At 44.2% G+C, this 15,329-nt stretch overlaps 1 protein-coding gene across 1 annotated transcript in view; it reads left to right on the top strand.

Annotated features, from left to right (window-relative positions):
• The window catches only part of CACNA1B (calcium voltage-gated channel subunit alpha1 B), a 502,784-nt gene that overhangs the window by 410,351 nt on the left and 77,104 nt on the right, over positions 1–15,329 (top strand). The window contains exons 28-35 of the mRNA XM_065418603.1: positions 1,181–1,277; positions 3,662–3,822; positions 5,365–5,502; positions 6,904–7,105; positions 7,813–7,977; positions 9,200–9,310; positions 9,451–9,534; positions 15,299–15,304. Of these exons, the coding sequence (XP_065274675.1) occupies positions 1,181–1,277; positions 3,662–3,822; positions 5,365–5,502; positions 6,904–7,105; positions 7,813–7,977; positions 9,200–9,310; positions 9,451–9,534; positions 15,299–15,304 (964 nt within the window). The remainder of the gene's footprint in view (positions 1–1,180; positions 1,278–3,661; positions 3,823–5,364; positions 5,503–6,903; positions 7,106–7,812; positions 7,978–9,199; positions 9,311–9,450; positions 9,535–15,298; positions 15,305–15,329) is intronic.

Raw genomic sequence — 15,329 nt, 5'->3', positions numbered from 1 at the left:
CCAATGGGGAAGGGAAGCCGAATGTGGGGGGAGCGGAGAGGAGCCAGGGAGCCTGCTCAAAGCAGTGTTCATTCACACCTTTTGTTATTTCAGTGCAAGTTTATGTCTCAATCAGCCCTTAAACCCATGCCTGTAGTCAAGTTCAGCTCCATCAACAGTCTTCCATCTCATTCTCACGCCATACTAAATGAAGGTGAACTGCATTGTTGTACTAGCAGATTGACAAAAGGCCTAGCTGCATCTCTTCAGAAAAAGCCCTACTTTTTTATTTTGGGGGTGGGTTGGGGAAGGAACTCTATCTCTTCATCAACCCCCCCATCCCCTTAATGGTAGCTAAATGAACAGTATTGTTTGCATAAATTATTAACCTTTCGCATACGGTTTTCGTAAAAGAGAAGTGACCTCCAACCTCTGCATGCATGGCCTGAAAAATTACACTGTTATTGTTTCAGGCATGTAATATGTCTGCATATTACATGGCTCAGCATGGTCTTGGCAGCATGTCCTCTAAAAGAGACCTGAGAGCGATAGTATGGCTGTACAGAATGCAGAAATGGAAAGCTTATTCTGCCCAGGTAGGACGTGCTGTCCATCTACCCACCAAAAGGTCCAGTCCCTTCTATTCACTGCCTGTTTTACTAAGGAAAACATTATCTCCAGACCATTAAGAGAGCTGCCCTGGCAAATTGGATGGGAGGTGTGTCATCGAAACTTCTGGCTTTGTGGGAAGAGGCGGTGACGTGTGTAACACAGGCCACAAATGTTTTGGGTGGGGCAGATGTGACTTTTTCCCCCTTCTCCCACCAATAGCTGCAGCTGTGCTCAAGTGCTCTGGCTTCTCTCCTCTCTGCTATAACCAGAGATCCTCTGCTGCCCTCCTACTGGTGAGAGGAAGGGGAGGAATCTGAGCCTGGTGACACGGTGTGAATAGCTGGGAAGTGATGCCGGGATGGAGAGCACAAGCAGTTAAACTTTCTCAGGGCCAAGTTCTGCCCTCAACTTCCCTTCTGTACATCGCTTTACGCTTCTCAAGCGGATGCTCATCTGTAACTCCCTGTGTGAGCATCCAAGGGGAAAAATTTGGCTCCAAATCTGAAAAATATGAGTATTTGCAGGCCTTTATATGAGCCCCTCTAGAACCAAACTCCTTCCTTTTGTTCTTCTTTCATTCCCCTTTCAGAGGAAGCAAAGGCAAAGACATCAACACAATCAAGTCACTGCGAGTCCTGCGAGTCCTAAGACCACTGAAGACTATCAAGCGTCTGCCCAAGTTAAAGGTTGGCGAATAACAGGAAACAGTTCTTCTTTGTTGGGGACTTGCAGGGTGGGCTGTGGGCAAAATTTCTTGTGTAAACTCAAAGTGGGTAATGTATAGACCTATTATTCTACTGTAATTGATTTTAATTTTTGCCAGTTTTTACTTAGATAAAAAAAGACACACACACACCCTCATTTAATAGTTTGGCACATTTTTATCAAATGTTAAAAGGTCTTTTGGTTTCACAGCAAATGCCACCTTCAATTTTGTGAACTGTTGCACAACCAATAGCCTTTATAAAGGTTGGGGATGGGGAAACCCACCCAAAACGCAACCTACACATTTAACACCATTTTTTGAAATTTTGTGGTGTGCAAAAAGTAACTCCTGTAGCATTCACTTTCACTGCACAACTTGTACACAGTGAACTCTGCACATTTTGCCCAGCTCTGTCCATGGAAATCTTCCACTAGGTCAGGAGGAATTTTAATCTGTTCATCTCGGAGTGTGTAATGCAGGGTTAGCATCATAGAATGTCAGGGACCTCAGGAGGTCATCTAGTCCAACCCCCTGCTCAAAGCAGGACCAATCCCCAGACAGATTTTTGCCTCAGATCCCTAAATGGCCCCCTCAAGGTTTGAACTCACAACCCTGGGTTTAGCAGGCCAATGCTCAAACCATAGCCTTACATCTCTGGAATCCCGAGTCACAAGTTGAATGAATGTGGTGGCCTGAGCTTAGTTATTCACTACTTTTCAAGAATGGATTGAAAACTGTTCAAGAGTAGCCCGCCACTGGAATTGTGGGGTGGGAGGATTTACAGGATTAAACAGATGTGCATTGTAGGCACTCAGTGCAGGAAATAATGGCTGTACAGTGCAGGGCCGGCTCTAGCGTTTTTGCTGCCCCAAGCAGCAAAAAAAAGAAGAAGCCGCGATTGCAAGCGGCAGCAGCTCTACCGCCGCTTCATTCTACAGCGGCAATTCGGCGGCAGGTCCTTCGCTCCGAGAGGGAGTGACGGCCTCGCCGCCGAATTGCCGAACGTGCTGCCCCCCTCTTCATTGGCCGCCCCAGGCACCTGCTTGCTACGCTGGTGCCTGGAGCCGGCCCTGGTACAGTGTTTTTGTGCGCTCACCAATACGGAGCTTTTCCATTAGAGATGGGCCAAAAACATAAAGAGCGTTTGCTTTTGTGAAACCACATCAGCCCAATTTTTTTTAGCTTCCCTCTGGGTCCTGTTTTATCCAAATCCCCCTGGTTCAGGTTCAGATCATTTCAATTTTAGCCAATTTAATTTTCACACACGCTAAATTCACCTGAAAACTCTGCAGAAGACCAAGGCTAGTTGATTGGAAATTTAAATGTGTTGTTCTGTGGCCCTTGAAATCAGCAGTGTTAATTTTCGTCTGCTCTGGAATGCAAAGAAACACTGGCTTTTTATTAAACAAATTCTTTATTTTCAAACTTATATTTGCCAGACCGGGTTGAATACTGCTAAAAAGTGTCAGTGAATATTTATATGAATCAGAAACTGAATTCATATTGCTTGTCTTCACACCCCTTTTGCATTTGCTCCTTGGAAACTAGTTACTGGTCACTGAAACTGAATGTTTTGTGGGGATTATTAGAGAATATTTGCAGAACGTGAATTTGGAATTTCTGGATTGTGCTTGCACCAGAAACATGATTCTAAGAGTTACATTCAGAAAAACAATACCATATGCCTGGTGTGTTCGAACAGAACTAATCAATCCCGCTCAGAATTGCTTACATTGAATTATCACCACAGACTGCTCATGAACATGCTGTAAGCCAACAGCCATTTGCTGAAATTATTTGGCAACTAATACCATATAACAAATACTTTCAGAAAGTGTTTGCAGACAGTTCACAAGCTACATTTGCCAACTAAATTATTTAATAGTTAACACTGGTTGAATTGTTTGCTACAAATTATTTATTCAAAGCATTTTGGTATTTTATCATGAAATAATTTTTCTTATCATTCAAACAGTTCAAATAATATTTAATGAGTAATTTATTTGACAAAGTTTATTCCCTAACAGTCATTGAATAGATTAGTCACATATACATTTTTCACTTATTCATCCAGCTATACAAATATTTGCTTGGGGCTAATATTTACATAGACAACCGGTTATTATATTTGCCATTTTTACTGGCAATATCACAGAATTCAGTCACACGGTTTAAACTCTTGCAACAAGGAAAAAGAATGGAACTGCAGGAAATGGGTATTAGTAGAATTAGGAATTTGAAACATCTGGTGTGCAGGTTAAAGGTATCTGATCCAAAATTTCACATGTTCCTGTTTAGATGCCAAGATCTCTCTCTCTCTCTGTCTCCTCACCTCTTCCCCTGTTTTTCACCCCACCATTATAGGCTGTCTTTGACTGCGTGGTGAATTCCCTGAAGAACGTCCTCAATATCCTAATTGTTTACATGCTCTTCATGTTCATTTTCGCTGTCATTGCTGTGCAACTCTTCAAAGGCAAATTCTTCTACTGCACGGATGAGTCCAAGGAGCTAGAAAAGGACTGCAGGTACTTGGCAGGATGGCAGGGCTTGCTGGAAGCCAGCAGTGGATTACTTGCAGGAGGAAAATCCTGGGTCCCGTCCTGAGTTCCTTTGACGGTGATAACTCTCCTAACTGTGTGTAACTTAGTCTCATCATTCTGGGCTCAATTAATTCTAGCGTGGCTCCATTGAATAAGAGTGCTGCTTTAACAGAGTTATACCAGACGTTAATTTTACCCTTTGTTTTTAATAGTTTTAATGTCTAAGACCCCGATCCTGCAAAGTCCAATACTTAATTTTAAGTCTGAGTAGTTGCAGTGACTTGGTTCATACTAATCATGTGCTTAAAGTAGAGCACAAACTTAAGTGTTTGAAGGATCAAGGTCTGTGTGGCTAATTTGGCTAGCTGCCTTTCTGATTTTTAAAATGGATTTTTTTTTTCTTGAAGCTCTTTTATTTGAACATTGTAGTTAATAAGTAAGAAGTTAAAAGGAAGTTAAAGGGCCATTGCTGGCACTAATATGATAGAAGACCCGTGTTTCCAGCCTGATTTGTCCTTTAACAGTGTTTTTTATGTTGTTCTTATGCACCACAAGCCGGCATGGCTCCTCCTTGCTTGCATCTTTCTTTGATGATTGCTATCATCTGGGAATGTCTTTAGTAATGTCAGCGACAGCGCTTGGAACAGTGATATGTAGGTTAATCTCTCTGTATATTTCCTTTTCTGGCTGCCAGCTTTACAGCAGCAGAGCAAATATATTATGAGGTCACGTGTCAGCAGTATTTCTGGGGTTTGTATTTTCAGTTTCTCATTGGCTGAATAGTGGATTTGTTTTCAAACAGATATTTGGAACCCAGAGGACATTCTCCACTAGATTGTAACAGTTTTTGATGGATCAGATTATTCCAAGCCTAAAGTAATCGACAATGTCCTCTTAATTGTAAGCATTGTCTTAGGGCTTGTCTACACTACACTTAAGTCGATGTATGTTACATTGCTCAGGGGTGTGGAACCCCCCCCGGGAGACGTAACTTACATCGACTTAAAGTGGTGTCTACAACACGCTATGTGGGTGGGAGAGTGTTCTCCTGTCGACATCGCTTCTGCCTCTTGTTGAGGTGGAGTAATTACGTTGACGGGAGAACGCTCTCCCATCGTCATAGCGCGTCTTCACCAGACGCGCTAAATCGACGCCGCTGCATTAGTGCAGCAGCGGCTGATTTGCCATGGTAGTGAGGAGAAGCCCTTAGTAATTCTCATGTGTGACTGACCGACCTAGGGATATGGTCCTCCCCTCCCATGCCCAAGGTTGTGGATTCAAGTCTCTGCTGCACCTTGTGCAGAGATTAACATTCTCTGGCTCTGTTCATTTTTATTTAGATTATAAAATCTTGGGGCAGGAACCATCTTTTTGTTCTGTGTTTGTACAGTGCCTAGCACAATGGGGTCTCGATCCAAGACTGGGGCTCCCATACACTACTGCAATACAAGTAATAACGATAATCATCCTTAATTGCTGCCGAGCCTTGTCACCTCACTTGTTTCAAACCTCTGCTCTTCTTTTTAGGGGTCAGTATCTGGATTATGAGAAGAGTGAGGTGGAGGCACAGCCCAGGCAGTGGAAAAAGTATGAGTTTCACTATGACAATGTCCTCTGGGCTCTGTTAACGCTGTTCACTGTCTCCACAGGAGAGGGGTGGCCAACGTAAGTAACGTGGAGTTTGTCGGGTTCATTTACCTCATTGAGATGTAATGCTAACTCCTCGTAGCTGTCAGGGACAGATAAACAATCGACGACTTGTGCAAAGTGGATGGGGAATTCGTTATCAGCCAGGCTTCTGGTTTTCCTCACGAGAATGTTAAACGAATCAGAGGATTAGGCAGGACTTGAGTGTATTTTTCTGCACATTCCTATGAGGTTGTCCAGTGGTGTTTCCTGGGCACTTTTTGATAAATAATTGTCTGCTCACTCCTAGTCTTCAGATCTGCCCTGCTTTCTTTGGTGTGAAATAGATTAAGAGGTTCACAAAAGCTGCTGACCTTGAGGTCGGGGGCGAAAGGAACGTTGTGACCCATGAGGAAAGCATTCCAGGCTTTTTGGCTCAAAACTATCATTACTGTTATGCGTATTACTTTATTTTGCTTGGCTTTTAATGGGAAATAGTAGTAAAAAATGCAACCTGGAAGTCTTTTTCATGTGGCAGGCAACCCCTTTCACCCATTGTCACGGAGTGTGGGGGAGTCAGGGCCCTGCACCCCCTTCCTGAGATTCACCGTGACTCTCAGCCAGCCAGTAAAACAGAAGGTTTATTAGATGACAGGAACACAGTCCCAAGCAGAGCGTGTAGGTACAACCAGAACCCCTCAATAAAGTCCTTCTGGGGGATTTAGGGAGCTTAGACCCCAGCTTGGGGTTCCCTGCGTTGCACCACCCAGCCCAAGACTGACAACAAAAACTCCTCCAGCAGCTCTCTCCCCCCCTCCCCCCAGATCCTTCTCTCCTTTGTTCAGTCTCCCGGCCAGAAGGTGTCACTTCTCCCAACCCCCCTCCTGGCTCAGGTTACAGCTCAGGTAGCTTCCTTCAAGGGAAGTCCCCCATCCCCAGTGTAACTCCCCTGCAACATTCCCAGGTCAAATCTGCCCCGCTCCCTGCTCCGTCACACCCAGGCCCCACTTCCTAATACAATAATGAATGAAAACCTCAGGGGCCAACATATTCTCAGGGCAGTGTGCATCGCAGATTATTCACAGTCCTTTCACCGCTGTTGTTTCATCCCTGTTGACACATAGAAGACGAGAGGAAGGATTCAGACCCCAAAGTATCCCTTCTCCTTGCAATCTCAGAAAATTGATCATGGCAAATATGCTGATGGGACAGTAACAAATGGTCCCCTGTTCCAAAATGGAGGAAAAAGAAAGGGTGCCGACTAGCCCATAAGGAAAGTTCTTTCCCAGTTGCAAAGGTGGCAGTGAGTTTAATCCCATGCATGTAAGGAAGAATCTCCGCAGTGAAGCCTCTGATACCAAGTAAATCTAGAGCGCTCACTGGTACTTTGCCCTGCACTTAATTTAATTGCTTTTCTTCTCTCTCTGCATTTGATTACAGTGTATTGAAGCATTCGGTGGATGCTACATATGAGGAGCAGGGTCCCAGCCCTGGTTATCGAATGGAAATGTCCATCTTTTACGTGGTGTACTTTGTTGTCTTCCCCTTCTTCTTTGTGAATATATTTGTGGCGTTAATCATCATCACCTTCCAGGAGCAAGGAGATAAAGTGATGTCGGAATGCAGTCTAGAAAAAAACGAGGTACCCAGGCGTTATGAATTCAGCAACCCCTTGCACACTGGGAGTTGGCATTTTTTGACTCAGACTACCTTGCTACAAACAAAATCCCACCCTTACCACCACCAGTACTAAGGACTTTACAGCAGTTATTAACAGAGGGAGGTCCTAAATTTTGTGTTACCAATGACCACATTGAGAGATGTGTTGAATATGAAATGTAAAGAATCAAGTTGCCGCCCCCCTAATCCTTTGCATGGATGTATGGCCCATGGAGACCACACATCTCTGAATATGATGCTACAACTTGACCTGAGCAGCTAAACAAAATTACATGTCTCTGTGGACCACTCCTCCCTATTACAGATGAACATGGTGTTAAGTACTTGCACTCTGTGAATGCACAGGGGCTGACTTTTATTTTTCTTGGTGGGTGCTCCACCCCTGTTCCGCCCCAAGGCTCTGCTCCGCTCTGCCTCTTCCCGCCCCCTCCCCCAAGGCCACCCCCCTGCCCACCGCTTGCTGCTCTCTGTCCTCCCCCAAGTGCCTCCCACCAGGCGCCAAACAGCTGATTGTTCTGTGCCTAGCCACTATGTGATAAACATACTCAGTCCATCCTCCCCAAAATACCTCACCCATGCTCTCAAAGATAACCTGTTTCATATGAACACATTGGCTACTGGATGACCCCAGCCGATTTTGATTTTTTTCCCCTTGTTCCTGTTTTGTAGAGGGCCTGCATAGACTTCGCCATAAGTGCCAGGCCACTGACCCGCTACATGCCTCAAAACAAGCAGTCTTTTCAGTACAAGATGTGGAAGTTTGTGGTGTCCCCTCCCTTTGAATATTTTATCATGGTCATGATTGCACTCAATACTATTGTGCTGATGATGAAGGTTAGTGAGCTGTTGTTAGTTCTTCCTGACTTCATGTGGGCTAGGAAATGTGGCATTTGCTATAGGAGTGACGTGCTTGAGACACTAGAGTAAAATGGAAGTGACAAGAGCTAGATTAGCTTCTGATGTTGCCTAGTCACTGGTGTGGCCGCAGTACTGTTGGTTGGGCAGTCCTTACTGAAGAAGACAGGATTGCCTGGACGTGGACCATGGTAAGACAGAGCTCCCCAGCCCACGAAGGCAGAAAGCTCAGACTGCTTCTGCTTGCACTCCCCTATGCCTGTTGTAGAGGAATTGGGACTCAGTTCTCTAATAATGTGGTGTTCCCCACTGAATCTGTCACTCCTAATTAAGGGTCAGATTCACTCTCGTTTACACTGGTTGAAATCCAGAACAACTCAAGTCAACACCGTTACTCAGATTTGCACCAAATGGAGAATCCTTGGGTCTGGCTGGGCTTCACTCAACACAGCACTCAAAAGGGAGAGGCAGAGGTGTCTGTATCGCATGTATGATCTCCTCCAATCCCTGGCGTAAGATGGAGCTGCCTCAGATGAGCCCAGCGGCTGTTACGTTGCTGGAGATTACTTGGGTGCAGCAGCATTCGGGGCACACTCTAACCTTCTGAGCACTCCTCCAATGTACCTGCTACTTGTGAGGAGGTCCTACACCAGCAGAAGATTCTCCAGTGCTAGGGGAATGTTCAGCTGCCCAATTCAGATAGTGTCATGACCCTGTTGTGCCTTTGGAATGGCACAAAGGATCCATAGCATAGACTGGGATCTGGCCTTAAGTAAAAGCAGAATCTGGCCCTAAATCAATCAAGAGGATGGATCTAGACCGTTCTCAGTGGTACCTGATGACAGAACAAGGAGTAATGGTCTCAAGTTGCAGTGGGGGAGGTTTAGGTTGGATATTAGGAAAATCTTTTTCACTAGGAGGGTGGTGAAGCACTGGAATGGGTTACCTAGGGAGGTGATGGAATCTCCTTTCTTAGAGGTTTTTAAGGTCAGGCTTGACAAAGCCCTGGCTGGGATGATTTAGTTGGGGATTGGTCCTGCTTTGAGCAGGGGGTTGAATTAGATGACCTCCTGAGGTCCCTTCCAACCCTAATATTCTATGATTCTATGAAGAGTCCTACAGTAAGGCGCGTCAATTATGGACATTGTTTCATCAGCATAAAAAGCCTTCCCGTAACAGCCTGTCTTCCCTCTTGGTTTAGTTCTATGGTGCTCCAGACGCATATGAAGAAATGTTGAAATGCCTGAATATTGTATTTACATCTATGTTTTCAATGGAATGCGTTTTGAAGATCATTGCCTTTGGTGTACTGGTACGTTCCTTTCTCATTTACCTTCTGCTGCTTTCCCTTCTCATCAAACATTCATGCTGTGAGATGACACAGAGATTAAAAAACAACCCCAAATTTAATTTAGGGATTTTATTTTCCTTTCTTGTGTTTTTATTTTGCAGAATTATTTCCGAGATGCCTGGAACGTCTTTGATTTCGTAACAGTTTTGGGAAGTATTACTGATATTTTAGTAACAGAGATTGCGGTAAGTACAGTTTGCTAAATTCACTTCGTTAACCCACAAAACTGTGCCCTGTCAAGGCGTCACATCTCCTTCCCACCAACCTATTTCCTGGAGTTGCCTCTGGGGCTCCTCATGAGATGATGTGCTTTGGGGGCCCATTCACATTAGCTCTGGTTTTTCCCGAGGCTGAAAAAACTGTCTGGCTAAAGATTCCCATTTTACAAGGAGTTCTGATGAGAACGGCCGTGTTAGTAGCTGTGCTAGGAAATGCCATCTCTTTCTCCTTTAATGAAAGGATCCCATCGTTGAGCCTTTTTTACCCCTTCATGGAAAAGTCCTATAGAATTTAATGGAGAAGAAACCCAAAGAGGGTTATTACAATTGTTTCTGTTTTGTAGTGTCCCACACTGTGCTAGGAGCTTCTCAGAGGAAATAAGGAAGTGTTATTTACTGCTTCTCATAACACAAGAACTAGGGGTCACCAAATGAAATTAATGGGCAGCAGGTTTAAAACAAATAAAAGGAAATATTTCTTCACACAGTGCACAGTCAACCTGTGGGACTCTTTGCCAAGGGATGTTGTGAAGGCCAAGACTATAACAGGGTTCAAAAAAGAACTAGATAAGTTCATGGAGGATAGGTCTATCAATGGCTATTAACCAGGATGGGCAGGGATAGCCTCTGTTTGCCAGAAGCTGGAAATGGGCGACAGGGGATGGATCACTTGATGATTACCTGTTCTGTTCATTCCCTCTGGGGCACCTGGCATTGGCCACTGTCGGAAGATAGGATACTGGCCTTAGATGGACCTTTAGTCTGACCCAGTATGGCCGTTCTTATGTAAAGATGCTGTTCTCTGTCCCTTCGAGCTTTCAATCTATGTTTTATATTGGACAAAAAGAGTGAAAGTGACACACCAGGAAGGAGCAGATGGGGTGAGGAAGGAGGAGGGTTAGAACAATAGCATTGTCTGCAACCTCAGTTTAGCCATGTTGGGGTCATTGTTCATTTTTAAAAATCTACATAAAAGGTTTCCATAGAAATTAGTGTTAAAAGAATGTAGTAGAGAATGAGATCATTTCTGTAGAACTTACCAGCCGAGCTGTAAAATGTAAGAGACTTCCATCACTGCTAAGGAATTTTTGAGGATTGTTTAAAAATGTCCTACTTTCTATTAAATTCTATAGGATGTTTTCATAAGGGCAAGGAAGAATAATGACCCCATACCGAGAACCTGGTTTTACCCCGCTTATGAACTATTCTTATCTTAGCTGCTTGTCTTCATCACATTCTGATGTTGTTTTAGCTGTGCATATTGAAAATGTACAGCACTGTAACTTTTCCTTGTACATCATCTACATGGCAAGTTACTACACGGCAAGCTGGGGTGTGAATCTACAGCACACCTGCTAGTGTAACATCCCCTGTGGACACTGTCCAGCTCACTGAATGTCCCGGTTACTACTTGTAGAATGTCAAACCGCACTCTGCGACTTTCAGTGGTCTGTAGCAGTCTCCACACAGGATCTTACTGCGCGGGAAACTGGTGCATCGTAGATTCACACCCTGGCTCGCCACACTTAATTTGCCGTGTAGACTAGCCCCTAGAGACATGTTTTAGGATATTTCTGTGTGTACTGAGAGCCCAGACCTTCCCCCTTACTCTAAGAAGTCCTGTCCCAGGGACTCATTTACAGAATCGAGCCAATTGTGCCTTTGTTACCGGTCCATGCTGCATGGTACAAAGCTGCAATATCCCAGGACCCTGGAAGCAGCTATCACACAACTGGCTGGTGTGGGGGTGGTGATTTGTTTGGGGAGGAGAAATTTACCCCAGAGTCATTGTAGGTCTTCTTACCTCCCCCACCCACAATTTTGGGGTAGTTTGCACTCCAACCATTGCTAGGATGGAGCACTATCTGTTGTCAGGAGAGTGCAGAGAGAGAAATTTTGCCTGGCTCTGCAGAAAAAGTGCTGGGGGGAAAGCTCCATGCTCCCACCTTTCTTCTCCTGCATCGCCATGGAGAGGCCAGCCATAGTCTGACCCTCAGCGGGCAATGAGATGGACCTTAGAGCTTCCTATAATCATAACACAGATGAGTAAATATGTATGCAGGTCTCCGCACAAATAGTACATTTCACACTCAAATTGTAACAGATTTATCTAGAGCTTGTCTATGTGAACATTTAGTTCATGGCAAGCTGAGGTGTGAATCCTACACCACACTAGCCTGCTGCAGACTAACTGTCCACTTGGACCCTGCTGACACGCATTAACAGTTCATTAGTGTGCTTTGATCTAGTTCTGTTTGCAATAGGATGGGATCAATGCACAATACCAAACTGTTAATGCACGGCAGGCTAGTGCAGGGTAGATAAACCCGTCAGCTTGCTGCAAGCTAAATATTCATGTAGACAAGCCCATAGTAATTCTGAAAATACAATGTGCTAGGAATGACCAATGATTTAATATGCATGCCTGCATTACCCTTTTATTGTACTGTAATTTCTTCAAGCTTAACCATCATGTATGGAGGGCAAAATACTTCGATGGTTTAAAGGATGGTGTAAGTTACATCAGAAGATGGTCATATACAAAAGAGCCAAACTTCCAAGCACCTGTAACATTTTTCATGGATGCTCCCAAGTTGCATTTTAGCCAGCATTTACATCCTGGTATAAGAGGAACTAAATGTATCTAGCTCCCCCTCAGAGAGGGGTATCTGAACATTTCCAGCTACACTGGTTCTGCAGCTTCCCTTGGCTGCGAGTTCTGTTGCAAAACTGTTCTTACAAACTTTTCCCTAACATTTAACCTAAATGCCCCGTTTCAGCTCCAGCCCATTACCCCTTGTTCCGTATCCATTGACTAATGAACCTATTTTAATCCTTGCTCTCTTTTAATCGTGCCTTTATAAGTATTTGTATACAGTTGTCTTGTCTCCCTTTTACTCTTCTTTCCTCTCAACTGAATATGCTCACTTGTCTCAACCTTTTCCTCAGTGGGTTTCTATCATCTTTGTGGCTGTCCTCTGAACTCTCTCCAGTTTGTCACTGTCTATAGTAACATAGTCCTCGTTACGGAACAGCTTTGTAGCCTCTGGTGAACAATCCTTTAAGCAGAGCACATCTTTTTGTAAACTTCAGACAGGATCAGGGCGCGAATAGTTCTCAGGCACCACACAAAGCTAGCTGAAGAGATGTTAGAAAGGAGCTTAACTCACTTAAGGGTGAGAGGGACATACAGATCTCATGAAATCATTGCTTAATGACACTTTTTTGTTTTTTGAAGTGGCGTTCCATAAATTACATCTAGAACAGGACATTAACAGCAATAAATAATTCTAGTTTGCAGTGCGTCATTCACAAACAGAAATGTACTTTTATAGTTCCATCCTCCTGGGTGCAATCTAGGCAACCTTGCAACAGGGGCTTGGCTCCCCTGGAACTTTTCCTCCTTCTCCAACCCCAAAGAAGCCAGTGATACCCAGGGTGGAACCCAAGAGGAGGGATTCAGCCCCCTGCTATGGCCCCATTTCACAAACCCAGGCATGGGGGGGCAAGGCTGTGGCACACACCACTATGGCCATTCTGACCTCGCCTGGTACAGACACAGACACAGGCAGCTGTAACTTAGAGCAGGCCCTAGGGCTGCCTGCATTACACCAAGGGCTGTTTTGGCCCCTGCAACAGCCCAAAATCTGGAGGGCATGTGGACCTCTCCCCCTTGGCTGCACCAGCTGTACTCCATCTCCTGGAAGTGCAGGACAGAAATTGATCCAAGCTCTCTTTTCCTTTACACTTCTGAGCAAACACTGAAATCCGGGGGTGTTAGGTAAGGATCTTTGAGGATCTGGGCCTAAGCAGCTTTGTCCCTGTAAATTTCAATGGGTCGTAGACTCCTAATCACTGAGCTGCTTTTGAAAATGTTACCAAGTGAAAAATGGTGTAAAGAACAAGGAGCGCGAGGGAATTTTGCCCTGCTTTAGCGAGAGCACGGCCGGGCAGACACCAATAACTCCACCTGGGAGCTGGAACAGATCTTACGAGGGGCACAGGCAGTGTGGTGCCTCGTTAGACATTTGAGGCGCATACTTCAGGGCGTATCCCTTCAGTTGTGTTTAATCTTTGTCCGTGCCCAACGCCTTTCCTGCCCCTCGCGCTCTGGCGTGTAAAGGAGTGTGGTTGGCAAAGGGACTAAGACTTACTTTGGCTCAGCATAGAAGAGTGCAGCTAGTGCTTAACCTTACTTGAACTCACATGTCATCTCTATTCATGCATAGTCTGGAACATAGCAACCCTTGTGCATCACGCACATGCTTCTGGGATCAAGGCTGTGGTTTTATACAAACTGCAGGAGCCGGAGAAAGGAAAGGGACTTTGTTCTCGGGTCATTTTCCAAAGATTGGTGTCAAAAGTGTATAGTTTCCTTATTGGAGGAAATGCCCCTTTTGTTGATAGCCCAGCCTTCCTCTGGGCAAGACTCTCAGCAGGATGTAAACAACAGTATGGACATTTGTATGACACCACTAGTTAACCCCCACGTGAATGCTCAGCCTAACTAGTTATCAGCTTGAAGTTACATATTGTTGTTTTAACATGGGCACAAAGGACCCCAGACGCAGGGGTCGGCACCACCATGTTGCGCGACGGACGCTTGACAGAGTTACTGTACTTAGTGACGGACATTGGGGGCGGTTATGTCATTCAATCATTCCATTTTTTGAAAAATTACCATGGACTTCAAAATTTTTACCACGGACACTTGTGGCTGTGTACGGACACGTTGCTCACCCCTGCACAGATGACATCCTGGCCATTCTCAGCTCAGCACAATTTCTGTTCATGGGTCCCTATGATGGAAAATGAATTCCTTTCCACTGTCCATAGGGGAAGGACTCCTCTGTGAGACCAACCCTGAGATCGCTGGCAAACTGTGACTAGAGATGGACAAGAGATAGATCTGGCTTGCAAATAGGTGCAATGATTCCAGTTTCCTGCTTGGCCAATCTCCCTCAACTTTCCAACTGTAAATATTCTCCAAGCCAACTCAACCAGCTAACCCGGCTAGCCTTGCTGCATCAGCACTTTTGTACCACTGAAGAGTAAAGATAAAAGGAAAAGAAATGTGTTGATTAACTGCTTTTTTTTAATTTCTTAGTCATGTTATATGTAATTTACTTTGTGAATGCAGTAGATTTTTTTTTTATTTCCTTAGGCAAAAACACGTATGTCAATTTTTCCCTGGTTTAATAACCTAAGTAAATTAGATGGAGTTAAAGACAGGTCAGTTCTTCTGAGTGCATTAGGCCTGCAGGAGGTGCTGAGAGCATATGTGAAACTGACATCTATTTCTCTGCCTGGAAATACAAAAAAATAAAATAAAAAGTGTTTGTGAACTGTCTACTAATTTGCATTACAAAATGAAATGCAAATAACTGCCACACTGTCTGTGTTATCTTTAGGGTTTCAAAATCTATTTTGATTTGAAGCATTTCTTTAATTTGTTTAATTACCATTAAAAAAAGGGGAAAAAACCAAAAGCCAATAATTTTTTTCCAATGAAATTTTCAGAGCTTCGGTTTTTTGCTTGTCCTGATTACTCATTTTCTCTTTTGTTTTCTGTTTTTGTTCTTTATTTTCCTTACCTACCTGCTGAATCACGCCATCCAATCAACATACAATGCGAAAACCATGTCTCCGTCTGTATGTTGTGCACCTGCTGCTCAAAAAATAATTTGTAAATAATCTTGCAAATATTCATCCATGAAAACATCACATATAGGAAACGGTTGGTTTCATTGAATTTAAACAAT

The sequence above is a fragment of the Emys orbicularis genome, chromosome 18 (assembly GCF_028017835.1).
Source record: "Emys orbicularis isolate rEmyOrb1 chromosome 18, rEmyOrb1.hap1, whole genome shotgun sequence".
In the NCBI taxonomy this organism is placed as follows: domain Eukaryota; kingdom Metazoa; phylum Chordata; order Testudines; family Emydidae; genus Emys; species Emys orbicularis.
Note: the sequence above shows the minus strand (reverse complement) of the source record. Positions and strands in the feature narration are given on the sequence as shown.